The 19,320-nt window shown below is 44.6% G+C and overlaps 1 protein-coding gene across 8 annotated transcripts in view; it reads right to left on the reverse strand.

The window, feature by feature from the left end:
- CAMTA1 (calmodulin binding transcription activator 1) overlaps nt 1-16,717 on the reverse strand; it is an 848,042-nt gene extending 831,325 nt beyond the window's left edge. For 5 of the 8 annotated variants that reach the window (XR_012027963.1, XR_012027962.1, XM_072819831.1 and 2 more), the window contains exon 1: nt 16,580-16,717. Coding sequence is in view for 5 of the 8 variants with exons in the window: in XM_072819825.1 (XP_072675926.1) it covers nt 16,580-16,624 (45 nt within the window). In the remaining 3 variants the exon portion in view is untranslated. Of the gene's footprint in view, nt 1-666; nt 731-6,355; nt 6,420-16,579 lie in introns of all 8 variants that reach the window. The other 3 variants (XM_072819824.1, XM_072819830.1, XM_072819836.1) reach the window with 3 other exon arrangements.
- Between the last annotated feature and the right edge of the window lie 2,603 nt (nt 16,718-19,320).

Genomic DNA, 19,320 nt, shown 5'->3' on the forward strand with positions numbered 1-19,320 from the left:
CCCAAATTAAATGCCACATATGGTTTTTGACAAGAACCCCAAGAAAATTCAATGGGGAAAGTATGGTCTTTTCAACAAATAGGGCTGGGACTACCATATATCCACATGCAAAAGAATCAAAGTGGAAGCCTACCTATCTCACAAAATTACAAAAATTAAGGTGAATCAGAGACCTAAATGTAAATGATAAACTATAAATCTCTTACAAGAAAACACAAGTACAAATCATCATGACCTTGGGTTAGACAATAGTTTTACTTATGACGCCAAAGAAACAAAAGAAAAACCAGATCAACTGAACTTGAAACTTAAAACTTTAGTGCTTCAAAGGACACCATCATAAAAGTGAAGAAAACAATCCACAGAATGGGAAAAAATATGTATCTGTACATTCTACATCTGGTAAGGGACTGATACAAAGAACAGCTACAACCCAACAGCCAAACAACAAACAATTCATAAATGGACAGAGGACTTGAACAGACACATATCTGAAGCAGACAAATGAGTGGCCATTGAGCACATGAAAAGATACTTCACATCATTAGTCACTACAGAAATGCAAATCAAAACCACAGTAAGATACAATTTCACATCCACAAGAATGGCTATAATCAAAAAGACAGATAATAACAAGTGTTAGCAACAATGTGAAGAAATTGGAACCTTCAAACATTGCTGGCGGGAATGTAATATGGTGCAGCCACTTTGGAAAACAGTCTGGAAGTTCCTGAAAAAGTTAAACACAGAGTTACTTCATGACCCAGCCAATTCCAATCTCAGGTATATACCCAAGGAAACTGAAAACATATGTCCACACAAAAACTTGTACACAAATGTTCATAGTGCAATTACTACTCAGAGTAGTCAAAAAGTAGAAATAACTCAAATGCCCACCAACCGATGAATAAATAAAATGCAGCATATCTATACAGTATCGTATTATTCCCCATAAAAGGAATTAAGAGGAATGAAGTTCTTTTTTTTTTTTAAGATTTTTTAATGTATTTGACAGAGAGCACAAGCAGGGAGAGTGGAAGGCAGAGGGAGAGGGAGAAGCAGGCCCCCCACGGAGTAGGGAAGCCAATACAGAACTCCATCCCAGGACCCTTATGATCACACGACATGAGCTAAAGGCAGACACAACCAATTGAGCCACCCAGGCGACCCAGGAATGAAGTTCTCATGTACTACAACGCAAACCCAGAAATCACTATGCTTTGGGAAAGAAGCCAGTCATAAAAGGCCACACACTGTAGGATTTCGTTTATACAAAATGTCCAAAAAAGGCACATCTGTAAAGACAGAATAGATTAATGATGGCCTAGAGATGGTAAGAGGGAGGAATGGAGAGTGGCTACTAACAGGCAAAGGTTTCTTTGTGGAGTGGTGAAGATATTCTAGAATTAGATAGCGGTGATAGTTGCACAACTGTGTAAATATAATAAAAACCACTAAATTGTATATTTTAAAGGGTGAATTTTGAATTTTATGGTATATGAATTATATCTCAATAAAGCTGTTATTTAAAAAGAAATCAAATCCCTTTAACTACTATAAACTACTTTGATGGTTATGTTTCTTTAAAACATTAAATACAGGGGCACATGGGTGGCTCAGTGGTTGAGCTTCTGCCTTCAGCTCTGGGCGTGATCCCGGGATTCTGGAATCTGTGATCCCGGGATTCTGGAATCAAGTTCTGAATCGGGCTCCCCACACAGAGGCTGTTTCTCACTCTGCCTATGTCTCTGCCTCTCTCCCTGTCTCTCCTGAATAAATAAATCTTAAAAAAAATAAAAACAAATAAAAATTTTAAAAAATAAATAAAACATTATTTACTCTGGGGCACTTGGGTGGCTCAGTCAGTTAAGAGTCTGACTCTTGATCTCAGCTCAGGTCTTGACCTTAGGGTTGTAAAATTGAGCCCTGCATCAGGCTCCACGCAGGCCATGGAGCCTACTTAAAAAATCAATCAATCAATCATTATATACATTACTCTCTTGTTAAGTAGAACATAACAAGTATTGCTCTTCTCAAGGTACCTGAGGGTCATCACTATGAAACATCAATCCCTAAGCAGCAGCATCTGCAGAGTGCTCAATGGCACAGACTACTGGCACTTTACAGCCTTCTACCTGCCACCATGAGAAATCAAGAAAAACCAGAGGCCTGATGGATAGAGCAAGGAAAAGCCAAACAAGTGTGCATCCAGGTGGCCACACACACTATAACAGAAGCTGTTTTCTTTCCCTGACACCACTTCTTCTGAGGTAGTGTCTCCCTTTCTTACCAAGGATGCGTGTTTCTAACCTGTCGAGTTTAGTGGTCCACAGCAAAGAGAACGGGGAGGAAGCCCACCCAAGTGTCTGACTTGTGGAAAACCTCAGATGACACTGACATCCCCAAACTGCCTTATTCTACCTGAGAACTACACAGGGCAAAGACTGCACAGACCATCTCGTTCCAGTGCATCCTCCCTGCTTCACCAACGTTCAAAGCACAAGCCCTGGAACAGTCACCACATTCGCTGCTGACTTATTCCACACAAACCTGGGCTGGCTGGCTGAGGACGCTTGGCCTCCTACCTGTAGCTACAATGAACATTTTCTCTGCAAAAAGTTGACTCCCGATAGCAAGCGAACATAAAAAAGTCCATTTTGGAGTCAATATCCTTACTTCTTAGACTAACAGGAGACAGAGTTTGAGATGCAAGGACCCCATGCTACAGAACACTTCTCACACAATCCCCTGTGCCTCCTCTAAGCGGTCAGCAAGCCCATGGACCCTAACCAACCCTCCTTCACAGTCGACTAGACCAGGACAAACACCTGGCCTATGGAAACAAAGCAACTGGCTGAGAGGAGTCAGTGCAATTCTCTGTCTTGAGTATTCTAAATACAAGCATACGAGACTGGAGCCTGACGATGACAAGCAGTGGGACCAGAGTGAGGACATGTAGGAGCCATGCCTGGGGCTGTGACAGGCTATGGTGGAGCAAAGAAACTACATGGAAGTATACAAATCTCATCCTCAAGAAGAAACACAGAGAAGAGAAGAGCCATGAGCTGTGGCGTCCCAAGAGACCCCAGCTCAGCCCAAGGGGTCTCCAGAGGAAAAGCCTACTACCTCAGAGTCTCCAGGCACAGTTCCTGGACTGTCTAGCTGCACTTCAGTTTCTGTCCTAGGAGGCTGAGAGTGCTTCTAGCTCTTCTTATACCCTCACTGAACCTAACTGGAATGGTTTGTGTTCCTTGTCATCAAAACTGCTCTAACTAAAAATAAAAATAAAAAAATAAAATAAAAATAAACTGCTCTAACTGAAACAGGATCTGTTACCCTCCCTGAAACCAAGTGTTCTAACATTCACTTTCTTGGGGCCTGATTACCATCATTTATTGTGTGTCTCTGTGTGTGAGAGATTCTGAGACATTATTCAAGGCACAACATCTCACCTTGGGGTAATGAAAATACTGTCAAATATTTACTGTTAGGACCTTATAGTTACTTTTCTCATTAGGTCTTACCCATCTGGAGAGTGTGTGTGAGTGTGTGTGTGTGTGTGTGTGTGCTAAAATATACATAACATAAAGTTTACCAATTAACCTTCTCTGAGTATACCATTTAGTGGCATTATGTACATGCACATTGTTGCATACGATCGCCACTCACCATTGTTAATTTTTAAAAGCATTCTGAAAATCATGACTTTTCCATTCTTTCTTACTAAACAAATGATTTCTGTTTATGGTCCTTCACCAACAATAAAGGCAAGGAAGCTCATGGAAGTGGGGCTGAGGCAGGCTGGTGGAGAAGGTAACCAGGAACATCCACAACCGCTCAGAGCAGCACCACAGCAGTTAAATCCATCCTCAGTTGCTCTAGACATGGCCACAGAGGCTCGAGACTAAACATCCCTGGAGAGGACAGATAACAGTTGTCAAGGATATCAGCCAGTTAGAAAGGTTGCTGTTACCGCCAGATTTGCATCAGAAGACACCCGGACAGGCAGCAATGGGTCACATATAGGATAATCAGATTCAGTGGAGGAAGACTGATACTCCTTGCCTCCTGGGATGCCTGGAATCAATCTCTAGGCCTCGAATTTGGTCAAGTCATCTATGATCAATTTCTGGAGGACCGCTAGGAAGAGAAACAAGTACTTCAAAAATGTTGAGTGGCCACTCACCGCCTTCTGCTTGTTACAGCTTTCTTTTTAAGCACAATGGCCTCTATCAATAAAATTAAAAAGGGAAAAAACCACCATTAGAAGCTCTGTCAAGGCAAATGATCCAACCGGCACATTTCCTCACGGCAGAGACAGGAAAGATGCAGCAGAGAATGATGACAAGAACACCAGGAACTTTAACTTGCCCCTCAGTACCTTTAACTTATGGGAAAAAAAAAAAAAATATATTGAAACACAAATTATGTTGAAGGCCTTTCCAAATGCCAGGCTTGTAGCATCTGGAGTAGGCCCAAGAGAAGATCCTATGTAATCCATTTTAGTGGACTCACCAAAAGTCCCCAAGTTTTCGGGTTTAAGATTTTATTTATTTATCTGAGAGAAAGAGCAAAAGCAGCAGGGAGAAGCAGAGGAAGAAGGACAACCAGGCTCCATACTGAGGGCAGAGCCTGAAGAGGGCTCGATCTCATGACCCCAAGATCATGACCTGAGCTGATCAACCGCCTTAGCCACCCAGGTGCCCCTCTACGAGTTTCTTAATAGGAAGAGTCTTGTTTACTGAATTACCAGGAATCTATTCATTTCATAAAAGTTTTATCAACCAACCCCAGAAAATACAATCAAATGAATATAAATAAGACTGACTACCCTACACAAAAAAAGCCTGAGGTTAGCAGACACCTCTTCATCCGTAATCATATGATATGTAAGTCTATTTCTCCAAAACTGTGAACTCTCATCCACATTAGAATAAAGAGCTGATTAATGGGCTAATGGTAATGGAACAGCCAAGCAGAATGAACATTTCTGTACCATGCAATGTATCTTTAACAACTTTAAAAATTTAATAATTTTTTACATTTTTTAAAGTAAACATTAGTGACAGGTGTTAGACCTAAAAAATTAAGCCTTCTATGTACACCAGGAAGAAGGCACTTCAGAGACTACAGTTCAAATTCCTCCAAATTCCTCCTACACAGCTTGAGCTGAAAATATTAATTCTTGATCGAGAGCAAGTACCTCAAAAAGAAGAAAGTTACACAGACTAAAACAGCTGCATTCCAGCAAATTAGCCATAAAGCAAATTCCATACATCCAACTTCACTGTCATCCTAAATCAGGACAGGAAAAGAACTCTATGGGTCATCACTAAGACAACCCTTTACTCAACACATGAATCATCTCAAAATTATTGCCAACTAACTCAGTACACAAGATCTCAAGTCTAGGGAAAGCAGGATGAGAAGTTGTGCCAGAACCAAGAGTGATGAAGTAGAATCTGGTAAGAAGAGAAGGTTGTGGAGGCCAAATGAAGAGGCTTCTAGTACGTGGTCTACATAAGTGGCAGCAAGAACAGTAGAAAATATACCACAAGCTGGGGTCCTTGGTCCTACTTGCCAGGTTCCTGGCTATGAAAGAGAAGAGCAAGAGCTGGAAGCCACAGTGGTCTTGCATTAAAAGCCACAACAGATACCTAAGCCTTCATGACCAGAGGACTCGTCTAACACTATATGGTTTGGGGCATGACAAAACTGTGCCAACACGGACACCAAAGCAAGTGTTCCCCATGTTCTGAAATTTAGAATCAAAGCCCGTAACTTTTCATAAATACTGCAGTAGAATACAGCATTAAAAATTAGAGAATGTTTGCAGAGACCCTCTACCATTAAATATTCCTTTCTTCCATAGTATTTGCAATTAGATTCCTTCGTAGAAATTATATTTAAATCATTTTAAAACATCTTAGTTCTTAGGAAAAATTATAAAAATTTAAGTCATCTTCAAACGCTTATTCACATCTACTTGCCCTTATTTCTTTTCTTAGAGCACATAAGGACAAAGGACAAGACTAAATGACAGACCACACATCTCTGTTCCCCGTCAGACAACTCAGTGCAACCTAAAGAAACAAAGCTCTCGTTTCATTCAGGATGGGAGTAGACAGTATTTCTGAGTTGCCATGAGGTTTAAAAAGTCATCTCAGGAGCAACACTGGGTATCAATCAAAATGGCTGCAGTTCGCATCAGCTACTCTAGCCATAAATTGTAACTGAGCTAAAATGATTTCTAAATATAACACACTTTATTTCTAAATGTTTCTTGGCAATTAAATATCTAGAAAGTCAACAAACCCCCAAGAAAGCGGAGAAAATGAACTTTTTGAAAGCTCACCATTCATCAACTACAGGAAGCTTGAAAGATGCCACACGCCAGAGGCTCAGCCTCAAACTTGGCCCTGCAGAGGAAAACTGCAAATAAGATTTCTTCAAGAACTGCTCTCACGCAGTACTAAATTACAAGCAGTGACCTCCCTGCAGTGACCTCCCTGCAGGAGAAATGGGAGTCCACAGCCACAGGGAATACCCTGGAGTGTGCTGCGCCCCCAGGGGGGTAGAGAGGGGACATATTCAGACACTAGGTGCTAGCATGCCAGTTACAGAGTAACAACTACAGGCTGCTCATAATCTGTCTCAAGCAACAGAGTTACTGAAAATACTTCATGACCAACACAGTGCCCTCCCCTGCCCCCCAAAATTCCAAATGCATTCCAAAAGCAGTTTGAGTAGAACATAATTTAAGGCCCAGGCCTCACCTCTCTGAAATAAAGTAGATCCTCCAATTTGGCCAAATTATAACCAAAATGCTACTTTAGAACAAAGGAACTGCAGCAGAGCACTCTGAACTTCATGAGAGAATAAAAATATAGTGTCAATATGCTCACAACAGGGCTCAATCCACAAAATCATGAGGTAATTAAACTGACTGGTTTTAGGTTTCAATCTGTTTCGTGAAAAACCCTGTCCAAACTACACTGATGCAAATCAGCATGAGCAACTATAGCTCTATCAAAACAACCCCAGTATCTTATCTTTGTTTTACCTTTTATCGCTGATTTATGGGCTGACTAATGGTAAACTGATTTGTGCATGTGCCAGAAGTCAGTTCAGGAATACAAAACGAGAAGAGAGAGTTAGAAGAGCAAATTCATGAATGAAAATGCTGACGTCATAGTTCAGCTCTCAGCAGAGCTCAGGGGAGTCTGTGAAAAAACAGTGTACCTTTTGGGATGTTAAATCACCAGGCATTTAGGAAAGGCGATAAAAGAAAAAAAGCCCTTGCTCAGGACAGGGACGGTGAAAAACAGAGAAAGAAAAAAAGAGCTGTATTAATCTTTTTCCCTAGACCAAAATTGAAAAATGCTCAATGTGTATGCCACAAACAAGCATAACTTCCAAACTATGCAACTGCTTCACAGTCTTGTTAAAAGTAATATTTCGTAAAGATATGGTTAGCATGTCTCTAAATAAGTACAATACAGTCCTATCCCCAACCTTAAATCTTCCTCCTACCACGTGCCATCACATTCAAAGAAAAGAAGGCATAATATAGTTTTAGTTCTTCTCAGAAAATTACCTGGTATTGCCATACCACACCTAATTTTGAGCAATTCTGAATATAATGGGGTGGGACTCCATGATCTCAGGCAAGCTACTAGAATTTTTTTTGTGCTAGGGGAAAAAAAAAAAAAAAAAACGCTTTTATCTAATGATATAATATAAACTAATAAAAAAAGATTATAAAAATTTGATTTACTTAGAACTATTAAAAGCGGCTAGTGGTGTGGACTGTTCACATTTTTCATCTCTTGGCAGGGCTGAAAATACAACCAGTAATACAAACTTCTGTAAAGTTTAGACACAATTTCCTAAAATCCTTTTACTAAGGACACTTAAGTCACTGATTCCTAGATGCCTAACGCTTCCCAGGAAATTTAAGATTATTACATTCTTAGAAAATAAGCGACCCCCAGGTCCTTGGTAACCTCTCCAAAGCACAACACTACAAGGACATCCTCTCTTTACCATTCATATGGCTTAAAATAGCCATTCACCCAAAATGGGATTTTTTTTTTTAATTTAAGCAATAAACAATTTTGCCAATAAACATTTTAAAAGAAGATCTTATTAAGTTAAAATGCAAACATACCAGCTTTATCTGTAAATCTAAAATGTTAAAAGAGACCATCTCACATTTCCACCACAAATATCTTTGATAGAACATCACTACCCCCTTGTGGATTTGCAATAAAAAAATCCTTATCTTTTATGTTCACTTTTTAAATATATCATTCTGAACTTCCATTAAAGTTTACATTTTCTTCACCAAGAAGGGTTATTTTATTCCAATTACTTTTTTAAAAAGAGAAAAAAAGACTTAACATTTTAAAATAATCAATCCCATTAGCTTCTTTATCTTCTAAGCATCTCCATGTTGGGGAGTGTTGTTCAAATAATAGCTCTGTGTGCCAATTTCAACATGGTACCCACCGCAACATTCCATTTTTCCTTAGAATATCTGAATTTACACTTCCAATCATTACTGTAGATTATCTTCAATGATAAATAGGTAATTTCTTCACTAGTGCATCATTTTTCTATTTGATAATTTCACACTTTATACCAACTTCTTTTTATCCAAATGGTTAGATATCCAAGTGTCCCAGAAAACCAATGGGGCACATACATCCTCAAAAGTAACTTTTCAGACAAGGATTAAAAATCAAATCTAAGTCTCAAAAAGATTAACTCTTGATTGTATTACTATACTTTCAGAAATGCTTTCTGGCAATCTAAGTCACCCCGATGAAAGGGAAAAAAAAAAAAAAAGATAACACCTGTTTTTCAAAACTAGAAAGAAAGGTTTTCTTTTTCTCTCTTTGTTTTTAGTTGCAGGAGTACCTCCAGTTGTATCTGCAGATCATTCTAATAAAACACATAGATATATCCTGTTAAATGCATACTGTAAAAAAGATTAAATAAACTTAAACATCTGGTTTATCATGTGTTACAGACACTAGACTTGGCTTAAAATATAAATCATCTCCACAATAACATATCGGCTACGGAGAACAAGTCTGAGTCCGGACTAGTCCCACTGCCGTCACTGGAGTTAGCTCCCCATTTGCTCACAGATGTTGAACACAAAAGTAGGAACACAATAACTTACTACTATCATGAAAAGTAAACCCCAGTTTTCTTTCCAATGGTTAGGTGAAAATAAGGAAGAAAAACAATCCACATTGAAAGTATTTTTAAGTAACTAAATACACAAGCTTACCTTGTGGCAACGGATAAGGAAAAATAAAAGACACAATGTGTGATCTTCTGCTAAATGACTGAATGCTATGTGTTCCAAAGGCTTTCACAGGTCCTCCCCAAAGCTAGTGGCTCAACCGTACAGTAGGGGCAGGGGCAGTCAGAGCTGGCCTTCAGTTTGCCTTTTTTGGGATTTTATCATGATTTTTGTTTGGGGATTTTTTTTTTTTTTTTTTTTTTGAGAAGGTAGGTAGAGATATTTCAGGTGACACTAGAAGTAAAATTAGTGGTGAGAGTAATGCCACTTAACTAGTCTCCAAGCAATAACACGTTTAAAACCATTAAGAACTCAAATCCATAGGTTTCTTTGAAACCATGTCATTTTGTACACTGGTAACCATAAGACCACACTGCAGAGCACCAACTGAGGAACACAGCCCCAGACCAGCCCATCTCCCCCGAAGCCACTTTCTGGGTAGTCGCAGGCAGGAATATGGTACATGACTTGAAAGGCCTGGCTAAATCTGAAAAAAAAGTAAATAAAATGTGACTGCACTTTTCCAAGTGAGTAAAGGACTTGTATATGAGAACATGCAACTCTATTAAGAATGAGCAAAATATGGGGTGAATGCAAAAGAACTATTTAAAAAATATCTCTGAAAAAAAAATACCTCTGGCCATTCCATCTTATGACACATCCATCAGTTGAAAAGAAATAAACAACCCTCTTTAAAAAAAAAAAAAAAAAAGGTGGAAAGGGAAGTAATATGGCTGACACTTGGCCTTTCTTTGCAGTGGGGTACATAATATTTCTTTTTTAGTCCAGGGTAATGAGCTAAAAAATGCTCAGGAAGCATTACCAATCTTTACACAAGGAGGCCCATGACCTTCTACAAGCAATGGCGCTCAAAGCAGAAAGATGCAATACAACCTTAGAAATACACAGCCAGCATACTGATGGGTAAAAAAACACCTTTGTCCCACCATATAAAAAATCAGGAACTGCTATTATCAATATATACAAGAGAAACACTATCCTTACCAACACATGACAAATATCATGGGATGGAAGACCATCACATTTGACAGAACAGCAACACATCTTAATGACAGGACTGATGGGCACTACATCCAAGGATGGCACAAAATACAGGGATTGGATAATGTCTGGTCAACCTATACCCTGAACCTGATCAGGTTTGCAAAATTAAAGAAAAAGAAAAAAAAAATAAGAAGCAGACAGATTACACACTATAACCTGGAAAAGAAAGTGAATGACTACGCAACCCTACTTATATTATGTGGACAAAGAAGTAGAGTACAAGAACACTTCCTACTCTCACCCTCAAATACACCAAAGACTATAACTAGTATGACAGTAACATTATTAGAAGACCCCCACATATTTGTGAATGAAGGTCCCAAATGAAGTAGTATACTTGCTGGCTCTGCCCAAAGAAATTTACTATTATAAAGCCAAAGAGACAGAACGAAGCTGGCTAAACGCAGCAAAATCAAATTTTCAAAATCCTACAAGAGGCATCTCAGATGCCAGAAGGACACAGTGTTTCACCCTGAGATGCTATCCACTTACAAATACTATCACCCCTGGCCTTGTGGCTTAAACCCCATTTCATCCCTCTATCCTTAGGGGGACAGAGGTGACACTGCCTCTTACTACTACAGGACAAAAGGAATGGTAGGCACCCCACTTTCCCAGAGACAGAAAGACTTTGAAAACAGTAGACCTACACATACTTTTTTATAATAATGACAAAGGCAATAAGGAAACTTCTTCATATGGGAAAGAAGAGAGGTAGGACTTAGGCCATCTAGAACATCAAAAAGGGCAGAATAAGTGATTCTAGAAGATACAGAACATTTAGAAAATCACCTGTTTTAATGAAAACACATATCACCTGTCCCCACAAAAAATCTTGTCATATATTCACGTGAATAAAGGACACTGCCAAATCACAGACTATAACAACCCTAAATAAGACTTAAGAGTGAAATACTAGCACAACTGGTTTCTACAGACATTGTGGAGGGGAAATCTGATTTAATATAGAATGAAAAAAATACATTCCAGATTAATTCTTTATTATTATTACCATCATTCAGCATACCAAACCTACATCCAAAAATAATGAGGCTATTTACCCCAAAAAAAGATAGGACACAAAAGCCTATTAAAAAAGTATAAAGTATTAGAAGTCACATAATAAACAAACACAGTGATAATTTATATTAGATATCTAGCCAAAGAATGGTCACCACAATTAGGCATTAAATTTAGATATAACACATCCTGGCAGCAAAAAATGTTACAGCATCTCATTCAGTTCTTACTATCTAAGGATATGAAATATACCAGTTAATCCTAAAAGGAAATTATTTTTCTACCCTTTCCTTCTATAAAGGATGCGTTTGATTTTATGTTCTACACAATACCTAGTATGTTCTATACAATACCTGGTATGCTGCTGTTCAAATGTTAAACAAGCATTCCAACCAACCATGTATGCAAGCGACTTAAAAGTTAAGCCTAGCCATTTAAAAAGAAGATTGACCTTACTTTTTTCTACACATAGTCTGAGGGAAAGCTGTTAAGTGCCTCTCACGCTGCCTTCCACCCTCTCCAACACCCCCAATCCTGCAGGGAATGAGTAAGAGTTCACTGAGATAGTACACCATTAGAGTATCTTTTTTGCAAGATTACATTCCAAACAATCACAATTCCGAAAAGAATTCCTTAAAAGAATATATAAAAAGACAAACACAAGATACACTGAAATGTCATTCATGCTAAGAGGTCTCAGACACAGTCCCATAACCACCACAGATCCCTGCACATAAAAGAAGCTCAGTGAATGTCTCCAGAATGAATGCGCTCAGTGACAGGATATGGATGCAAAAACAGCTTCTCTCCAAAAGGACAAATTCAAAGGTCCTGCAAAGAAGGCAACGGACACAACTATCAGGGGAAAGAAAGAGAACACGAGAATCACCTTCCATTGCTTTTTCCATAAAGAAATCGCAAAGAAGTACAACTGCACACAGGGAGGTATTTCCCTAAACCTTAGAAAATGGGAAATGAAAAATGGCCCAGAGCAATGAAGGAGTGGTTAAAAAAAGAAAAGTTAAACCTTAAGATGGGCTACTTTAAAATCACTGAATAAATAAATAAATAAATAAATAAATAAATAAAATAAAATCACTGAAAAAAATATTAAAACCCCACCAGGAAAAAGAAAATAACATATAAATAAATAAATAAATAAATAAATCCGGCCAGGCACATGGGCTAGCATAAACACATAAACAGAGAACTAAAATAACGCCACTTGACACTAAAGCATAGGCTACTTTAGGGAAAGCCTAAACGCTAAAGAAATGGAAAAACATGGGTAAGCAGGATATATAAATATGGCTCAAAGAACAAGCAAGTGCAATCCTACTCTTACAGAAAGGAAAATCCAAACCAACCTGACCTTGAGTAGAGGCTGCTATGTACATGTCAACATTCTGAATTCACTAAATGATGAGATAGAGAAACCCAACATTTAACAGCAGGATAAGTCAAGTCTTCAACAAGACAAGGGAAGAGATGTCCCATGAGTCACCCAACCTTGTCCAAAAAGCTGGAGGTAAGGGCTGAGGGGGAGGAGAGAGTGATGTTCTAACAGAAAAGATGTAAAAAAGAAAAGTCCTTAAGAGAACCCATCTAGCAAGACTGCGAGAGAACACTGTGCACTGGAAGACTAACAGGGAAAAGCTGATTCCCATCATCTGTGGGGCGGGTGCCACAGAAAGTACAACCACATTAAACTCAAAGAGCCTACCTTATTTTTTTTTTAATTTTTATTTATTTATGATAGTCACAGAGGGAGAGAGAGAGAGGCAGAGACACAGGCAGAGGGAGAAGCAGGCTCCATGCACCGGGAGCCTGACGTGGGATTCGATCCCGCGTCTCCAGGATCGCGCCCTGGGCCAAAGGCAGGCGCTAAACCGCTGCGCCACCCAGGGATCCCCCAAAGAGCCTACCTTTACACACTAAGCTCAAGTGTGTTCCTCTAACCCTTAACCGTTTTCCTTCCACTGCCCCACTGTACAGAGAAAGCACCCCAATTAGCAGAAGAAACCCGGAAAGGCAGTCGATGGCAGGCAAAAAGACAGGAAAGGATCCACCACTGGAAGTGAGATGGGAACACTCACTCTCCTGGGAACACCCCAACATCTACAGCAGGTACTCAACCATCATTTTCCAAAGGTCATTAATATCACACCCTAAAAATACACAATTCCATCAAGCTGAGTATAGATATACAGACAGAATGACAATAGTATAAAAACTTTGAGGAAAAAAAAGGAAATTGAGGTTAAAAGTGATCCTCTGGAGCAGTGGGTTTTATGCCCACTGGATAGCTCCATATTACCTGAAGGGCAAACTCTTGAAGTCAAAGCCTAATGCTGACCAATCCTCCAGATCACCTTGCCTCCTTACTTACTACTCCAGCTGGAAACTCTTACTCAAAAAATGCTTAACGGTCCAAACACTCAGAGTCTGACAGAGCTCGTTGGGGAGGATGGGTCTCCACACAAAGCCTGTCAAAAAGTAAGACTTCACTGTTGAGTGACAGCAGCCATTCCAAGCTCCGTGAGCGAACGGAGCAGGGCCCCAGAGGCCGCTCCATCATGGCCGTGCCCCAGAGCCAATCTGTAGACTTGTGATACTCAGGACCAACCTGGACAACAGTCCCTCCCACCCTTTGATGAACTGTCACAGGCCTTCCCAAAGGTACCTTTTCCTAATGTGCAAACCTCTCTTGATTATTTAAATGGCCAAAATAAAACAGCGACATATATACAGCTGTTCATTCCTAGTTCTGTCACAGAAACATATATTCTCACCCCCTCCTATCGATGCCCCAAATACATGAAACTCTTTCCCCTACCCAGCAGCAAAGAGATCAAGAGGAGAACTTTTCACCTAGGAAGAATCAAGCAGAGACTACTGCCCCTAAATTCAGAATGCCTAAGTTTTGGTATGCGTTGGCAGGACTCTACACTTCATGTATTCGGGGGCTTGGTGAGCATTCAGGATGTCATTCTGCTTATTCAGTACAGTACAAATGACAAATGAAAGAATGGTAAGAATTGGCCATTTATCAATGAGTTTTCTGATTCTTCTAAGCCTGAAGAGTTACTGACAACAGCAATATATATCCATATACGTTCACATTGAGGTCCCCACAAACATGCAGAACACAAAGCTAGCCATCTAACCCTTCCAACTTAAGCTGTACACGTGACAAGTGTGACTTTATCTGGGAATGCAAACCTACATGTGTATATCCATAAACAAATGCATGGCATTTTGTCTTTTGCCAAAAGAGAACCAAAGCAGAAAAAAAAAAAAAAAAAATAGGAAGCATCCAAATTTCCCCTTCACCTGAAAGCTAAAAGATCAAAAAACAACAACAAAAAAGTTAAGATCCCATGAGAGACAACACGAGGCCAAAGGAAGGTTCTAGTACAACAAGAAGCACGCTAGCAACCCCTTCCCGAATGGCACGTGGGCGACATGAGTGTCTACACTCCCTTTTCTAGATGGAAAGGCATATGGCTTCTTCTTACCCAGCCAACATGAATACAATTTAAGAAAATCAGGAAAAGTCAAGGTAACAGGCTCACTAAATATGGCTGACTGGGAAACAGAAGCCATAAGGAGGATATGGGTTCTCTTAAAAAAGAAATGGGAAGTTTATTTCCAGGGAAGGTTCAAAAACTCTTGTATGTAGGATATACAAAGTCAGGTTCTCACTGCACAGAAGATAGTAATGGGAACACCAAAAAAGAAGGACACGTGACCACATTCCTGGTAGGGTAGTGTCAACTGGTGAATGCTGCCCCTACCTCAGAGACCAGAGTGAAATGGAAGCAAAAACAGACCCTTGTTTTCCTGAGACACAGAGGAGTAATCACCGTGGCCCCCTCTCACTCAAGTACTAGGCACCATGGAAGCCCTGCCCTACATCTGATCCAGGCCCCCACCCTCACCCAGACAAGAAACTCCTGAAGACAGAGAACACGTTGGGGGAGATGGACAAATGGGGAAAGGAGCACCGTAATGTCCAGTTTCTCCCCTAAGAAAAAGAGGCCAAGTCAAAGGGTATTCAGGAAATGAGCTCACCCTAACCCAGGAAAGTGAGCACAGAGTATGCATAATCTATAAGAAGTATCTGCCTTCCTATTTAGAAATGACTTCAGGGCTGCACAGGCCCCCACTACCCTCTGGGTGAGGGAAGAAGAACGTGGGGAGCCCGAGTCCCCTTGTCCTGGCAGAAGGGTCAATAGATGGTGTGCAAAGGCCCCAAAAGATGCCACGGAAGATGAGAGGCAGGCTGAGACAGACCCCTCTGCCAAAGAAGGATCAGGGTCACAGAAGGTAAAGGGCAAGGGAGTATGGAGATCCTCACTTGCCATAGAAACGGAGACCCCACCCTCCTAGCTGCGAGGGGTGCAAGGGCAGGAGTAGGATGGGAACGACTGCCAGGGGCGGGGATGCTGCGCAGGCCCCCTTCCCAGGAAGGGAAGGGGGAGGGGTCACACGAGGCCCTTCTGCCCGGGGACGCTCAGCAGGAGGGGGTCCCCCTGGCGGGGAGAAGCACGGGGCCCCCCGCCGGCTCTGGGAGGCGCCCACGGGGCTCCAGGGTGATGCTGGACGGAGTCCGCCTGGCCCTGCCGCCCGAGAGCCCCCGGCGGCGGGGCTGAGCGCAGACCGTGTCCCCGACCGGGACCGGCCCGGGGCAGCGGGGCGCGGGGCCGGAGGGGGCCCGAGGCGGATAAACTTTCCGCCCCGCGGCCCCCACCGGGCCCGGCGCGGGGGGCGGGGGCCGCGTCGCGGGCCCAGGAGCGGCGGGGATGCCCGGTCCGGGTGGGGGAGGCGCCGGCCCTCCCTCCGCCGGCTCCTCCTCCTCGCTGGGCCCGGCCCCCGCCCGCCGGCCCCCCGCCCCTCCGGCCCCAGCCCGCCCCCGGGTGGGGGTGTGCGGCGCCGCGCTCCGCCGCCCGGCGAGTCACCTCAGGACCCGGCCGCGCTCCGCCCCCCCACTCGCCGCCCCCTCCCCGGCCCGGGGCGCCCGCCCGCCCGCCGCCGCCGCCGCCGCCGCCGCCGCCGCCGCCGCCGCCGCCGCGCCCCCGCGCTCCCGCCCGGCGCCGCCGATGCCCGGGATGTCCGGCGGGGCCGGGTCCCGCCGCCCGCCACGCTGCCCCCGGCCCCTCACGCGCCGGCTCTTACCTTCCGGCTTGTTTTCGGCAGCCATTTCCCCTCCGCGCGCCACATCCTCCTCCTCCTCGCGACCGGGACCCCGAGCGCGCGCCTCGTACCGCCGCCGCCGCCGGCCCAGCCACCCCGCCGCCGCCGCGCACCCGCCCTGGCCCCGCCCCGCGGCCCACGCACTGCGCCCGTTGGGCCGCACGCCTGCCACTCATTCTGCCCGCCACCAATCGCCACGCACCAGGGGTCTCACTACTCTCCGGGAGGAGCGTCCTATCCGCCAGGCCCATTGGCTGGTCACCACCCAACGGAATGAAAGGATTGGTGAAGAATCAACGCCCCCGCCCCACCCACTCCCAGGAAAGCCCGCCTTCCGGACCTAAACAAAGCTTCCCAGTGGCCGGAGCCGGGAAGAACTGCCCAGTCAGGACCGGGCCGACACGGAATATTTCCTCGAGGCCGAGACGTGGCTCTTTGATTGGGCGTCACTGCAGTGTTTCCCAGGCCGTCCAGACCAATCAAAGGGGGTTCCCGGAACTCGGGAGCGGCGAAGGGAAGCCCCGCCCCCGAGCGTGACCGTCAGGAGGAAGGCGCTCGCTCATTGGCGCGCTGGGGCTTTTCCCGCGTGCTCCCGGGGCTGAAGGACGTTCCCGGGGAAGCCGCTGCCGGCGCGTGGGGTCCCGGCGGCAGCGGAGGACGCGGCGGGATCTCCGGAATCCCGCGGCCTGCAGCGGCCCGGCGGCAGCGCGGCCCGGGGCCCCGCGGCGGAGGTCGGCCGGGCGCCGCGCTCAGAGCCCGCCGGCCCGGGAGTCCGGGCGTCGCTGCCGGCCGTGGGGGGAGGGGCGCGTCTTGCAGGCCCCGCCCCGTCCCCTCCCCCGCGCCCCCGCCCCCGCCCCCGCCCCCGCCCGGCCCCGGCGCCCGGCGCCCTGCTCCGCGCTCCCCGGGCCGCCCGCGCCGCCGCGGCCCCTCACGCGGGTGCCCGGCCCGCCCGGCCCCGCCGGCGCCCGCCCTCCGCAGCCCGCCTCCGGTGTGCTCCGTTGTCCCCTTTTCTAGCGGCTTAAAATACTGAAACTTTATTTTGGTCACGTTGGCCATGTGACCCACAGAGCCGATGACTCATAAGTGCTTGTCCCGGGATGAGGCCGCCGGAGGCAACGTTGGAGGAGCGCTGAGCCGCGGCGCGCCGGCCCGGAAGACGAGGCCGGCCAAGTTCCCCTCCGTCCTGGGCGCACGGTCGCCGCGCTCCTGGCGCGTCCCCCGGTGCCCGCGCCGCGCGGCTTGGCGGTGCCAGCCTGGAAACGGGTTCCCGAGCCTCCCGCGGGGGGCGGGCGCACGGCCGCGGCCGCTCGGAAAGCCCAAGTGCCCCCCGAACAGCCGAGCGCGGAGCAGCCGGGAGGCGCGGCCCGGCGGCGGGGAGGTGCCCCCTGCACCCTGCGGAGAAAGTCAGCCCTGGTGCACGTGGGCAGGTGCAGCCCAAACAAAGGAGAGGGTAGAAACCTCCAAGTTAGGGCGGGCGCGGGGGCCGGAGGAAGGAAAGTTAGTTGAAGGAGCACCGGAGCTCCAACCCCTCTCTGTGGGTCCTGTCTGGTTTACGGTGGGAACATTGGACTTTCCCCCTTTGCGACTGTTGAGGACGCCTAGCAGAATCCGCGAAAGGTCTCTGTTGGAGAATCTTGGCGAGAAGATTTGACTGGCAGAGTGAATTCTGTGCCAGTCTTAAAACAGGCGTCCTTTTCTAGTGTTCACAAGTAAAAATTTCTTATGTTTTTCAGAAATAGGGGCACCTGGGTGGCTCAGTGGTTGAGCATCTGCCTTCGGCTCAGGTTGTGATCCCGGGGTCCTAGGATGAGTCCCCCATCGGGCTCCCCGCAGGGAGCCTGCTTCTCCCTCAGCCTCTGTCTCTGCCTCTCTGTCTCTCGTGAATAAATAAATAAAATCTTTTTTACAAAAAGATAATTTTCCATAAATAAAGATGTCCCAAGAGAATGTTTTGTCTTAGACTCTCCTTCTTCAGCAAACTTTAAATCTATGAGCCTCAAAAAAAAATGCAAAATTTTGACAACTAAGGTACAGTAGTTTATCGATCAGCATTCTTAATAGGACTTATGTTGACAATTTGAGTAGGGAAACATTCCTGAAAGTGCTGGTGGCATTGAAAATTAGTATAACCCTTTTGAAAAGCAATTTTACTGTATGTATTAAAAGCCATAAAAAACGTCTACATCTTTTGACCCCGTAATCTTACTTCTGGGAATCTATTCTAAGGAAATAACACAAAATGCCAAAAAAGCCGTATGTGTGAAGGTATTCTTCACAAGATCGCTGTATTTATGACAACAACGATTTGGGAGCCTAAACAGGCTAATGTTGGGTATTTAGGAAGAACAACAGAGAGAAAATCTTACCCATTCTAGGTGAGGGGGAATAAATTATTCAAAATTATGATGCTAGTTTATTATATATGATGTGGTTCTAGTTCTAAAAAAACTGCTTTTGTAAAAAAGACTGATACAAAACACAACCAAGAAATAACATTTGGGTGATGGGGAGTGTTTTTTTCTTAGTCTCTATTTTATAATATGGTCATAACTATACAACTGTTATGATTAAAACATGCATTTAAGGGGCACCTGGATGGCTTAGTGGTTGAGTGTGTGCCTTTGGCTCAGGTGGTGATCCCAGGGGTCCTGGGATGGAGGCCCACATCGGACTCCCTGCAGGGAGCTGCTTCTCCCTCGGCCTGTGTCTCTGCCTCTCTCTCT

Source organism: Canis lupus, chromosome 3 (assembly GCF_048164855.1).
Source record: "Canis lupus baileyi chromosome 3, mCanLup2.hap1, whole genome shotgun sequence".
NCBI lineage: Eukaryota > Metazoa > Chordata > Mammalia > Carnivora > Canidae > Canis > Canis lupus.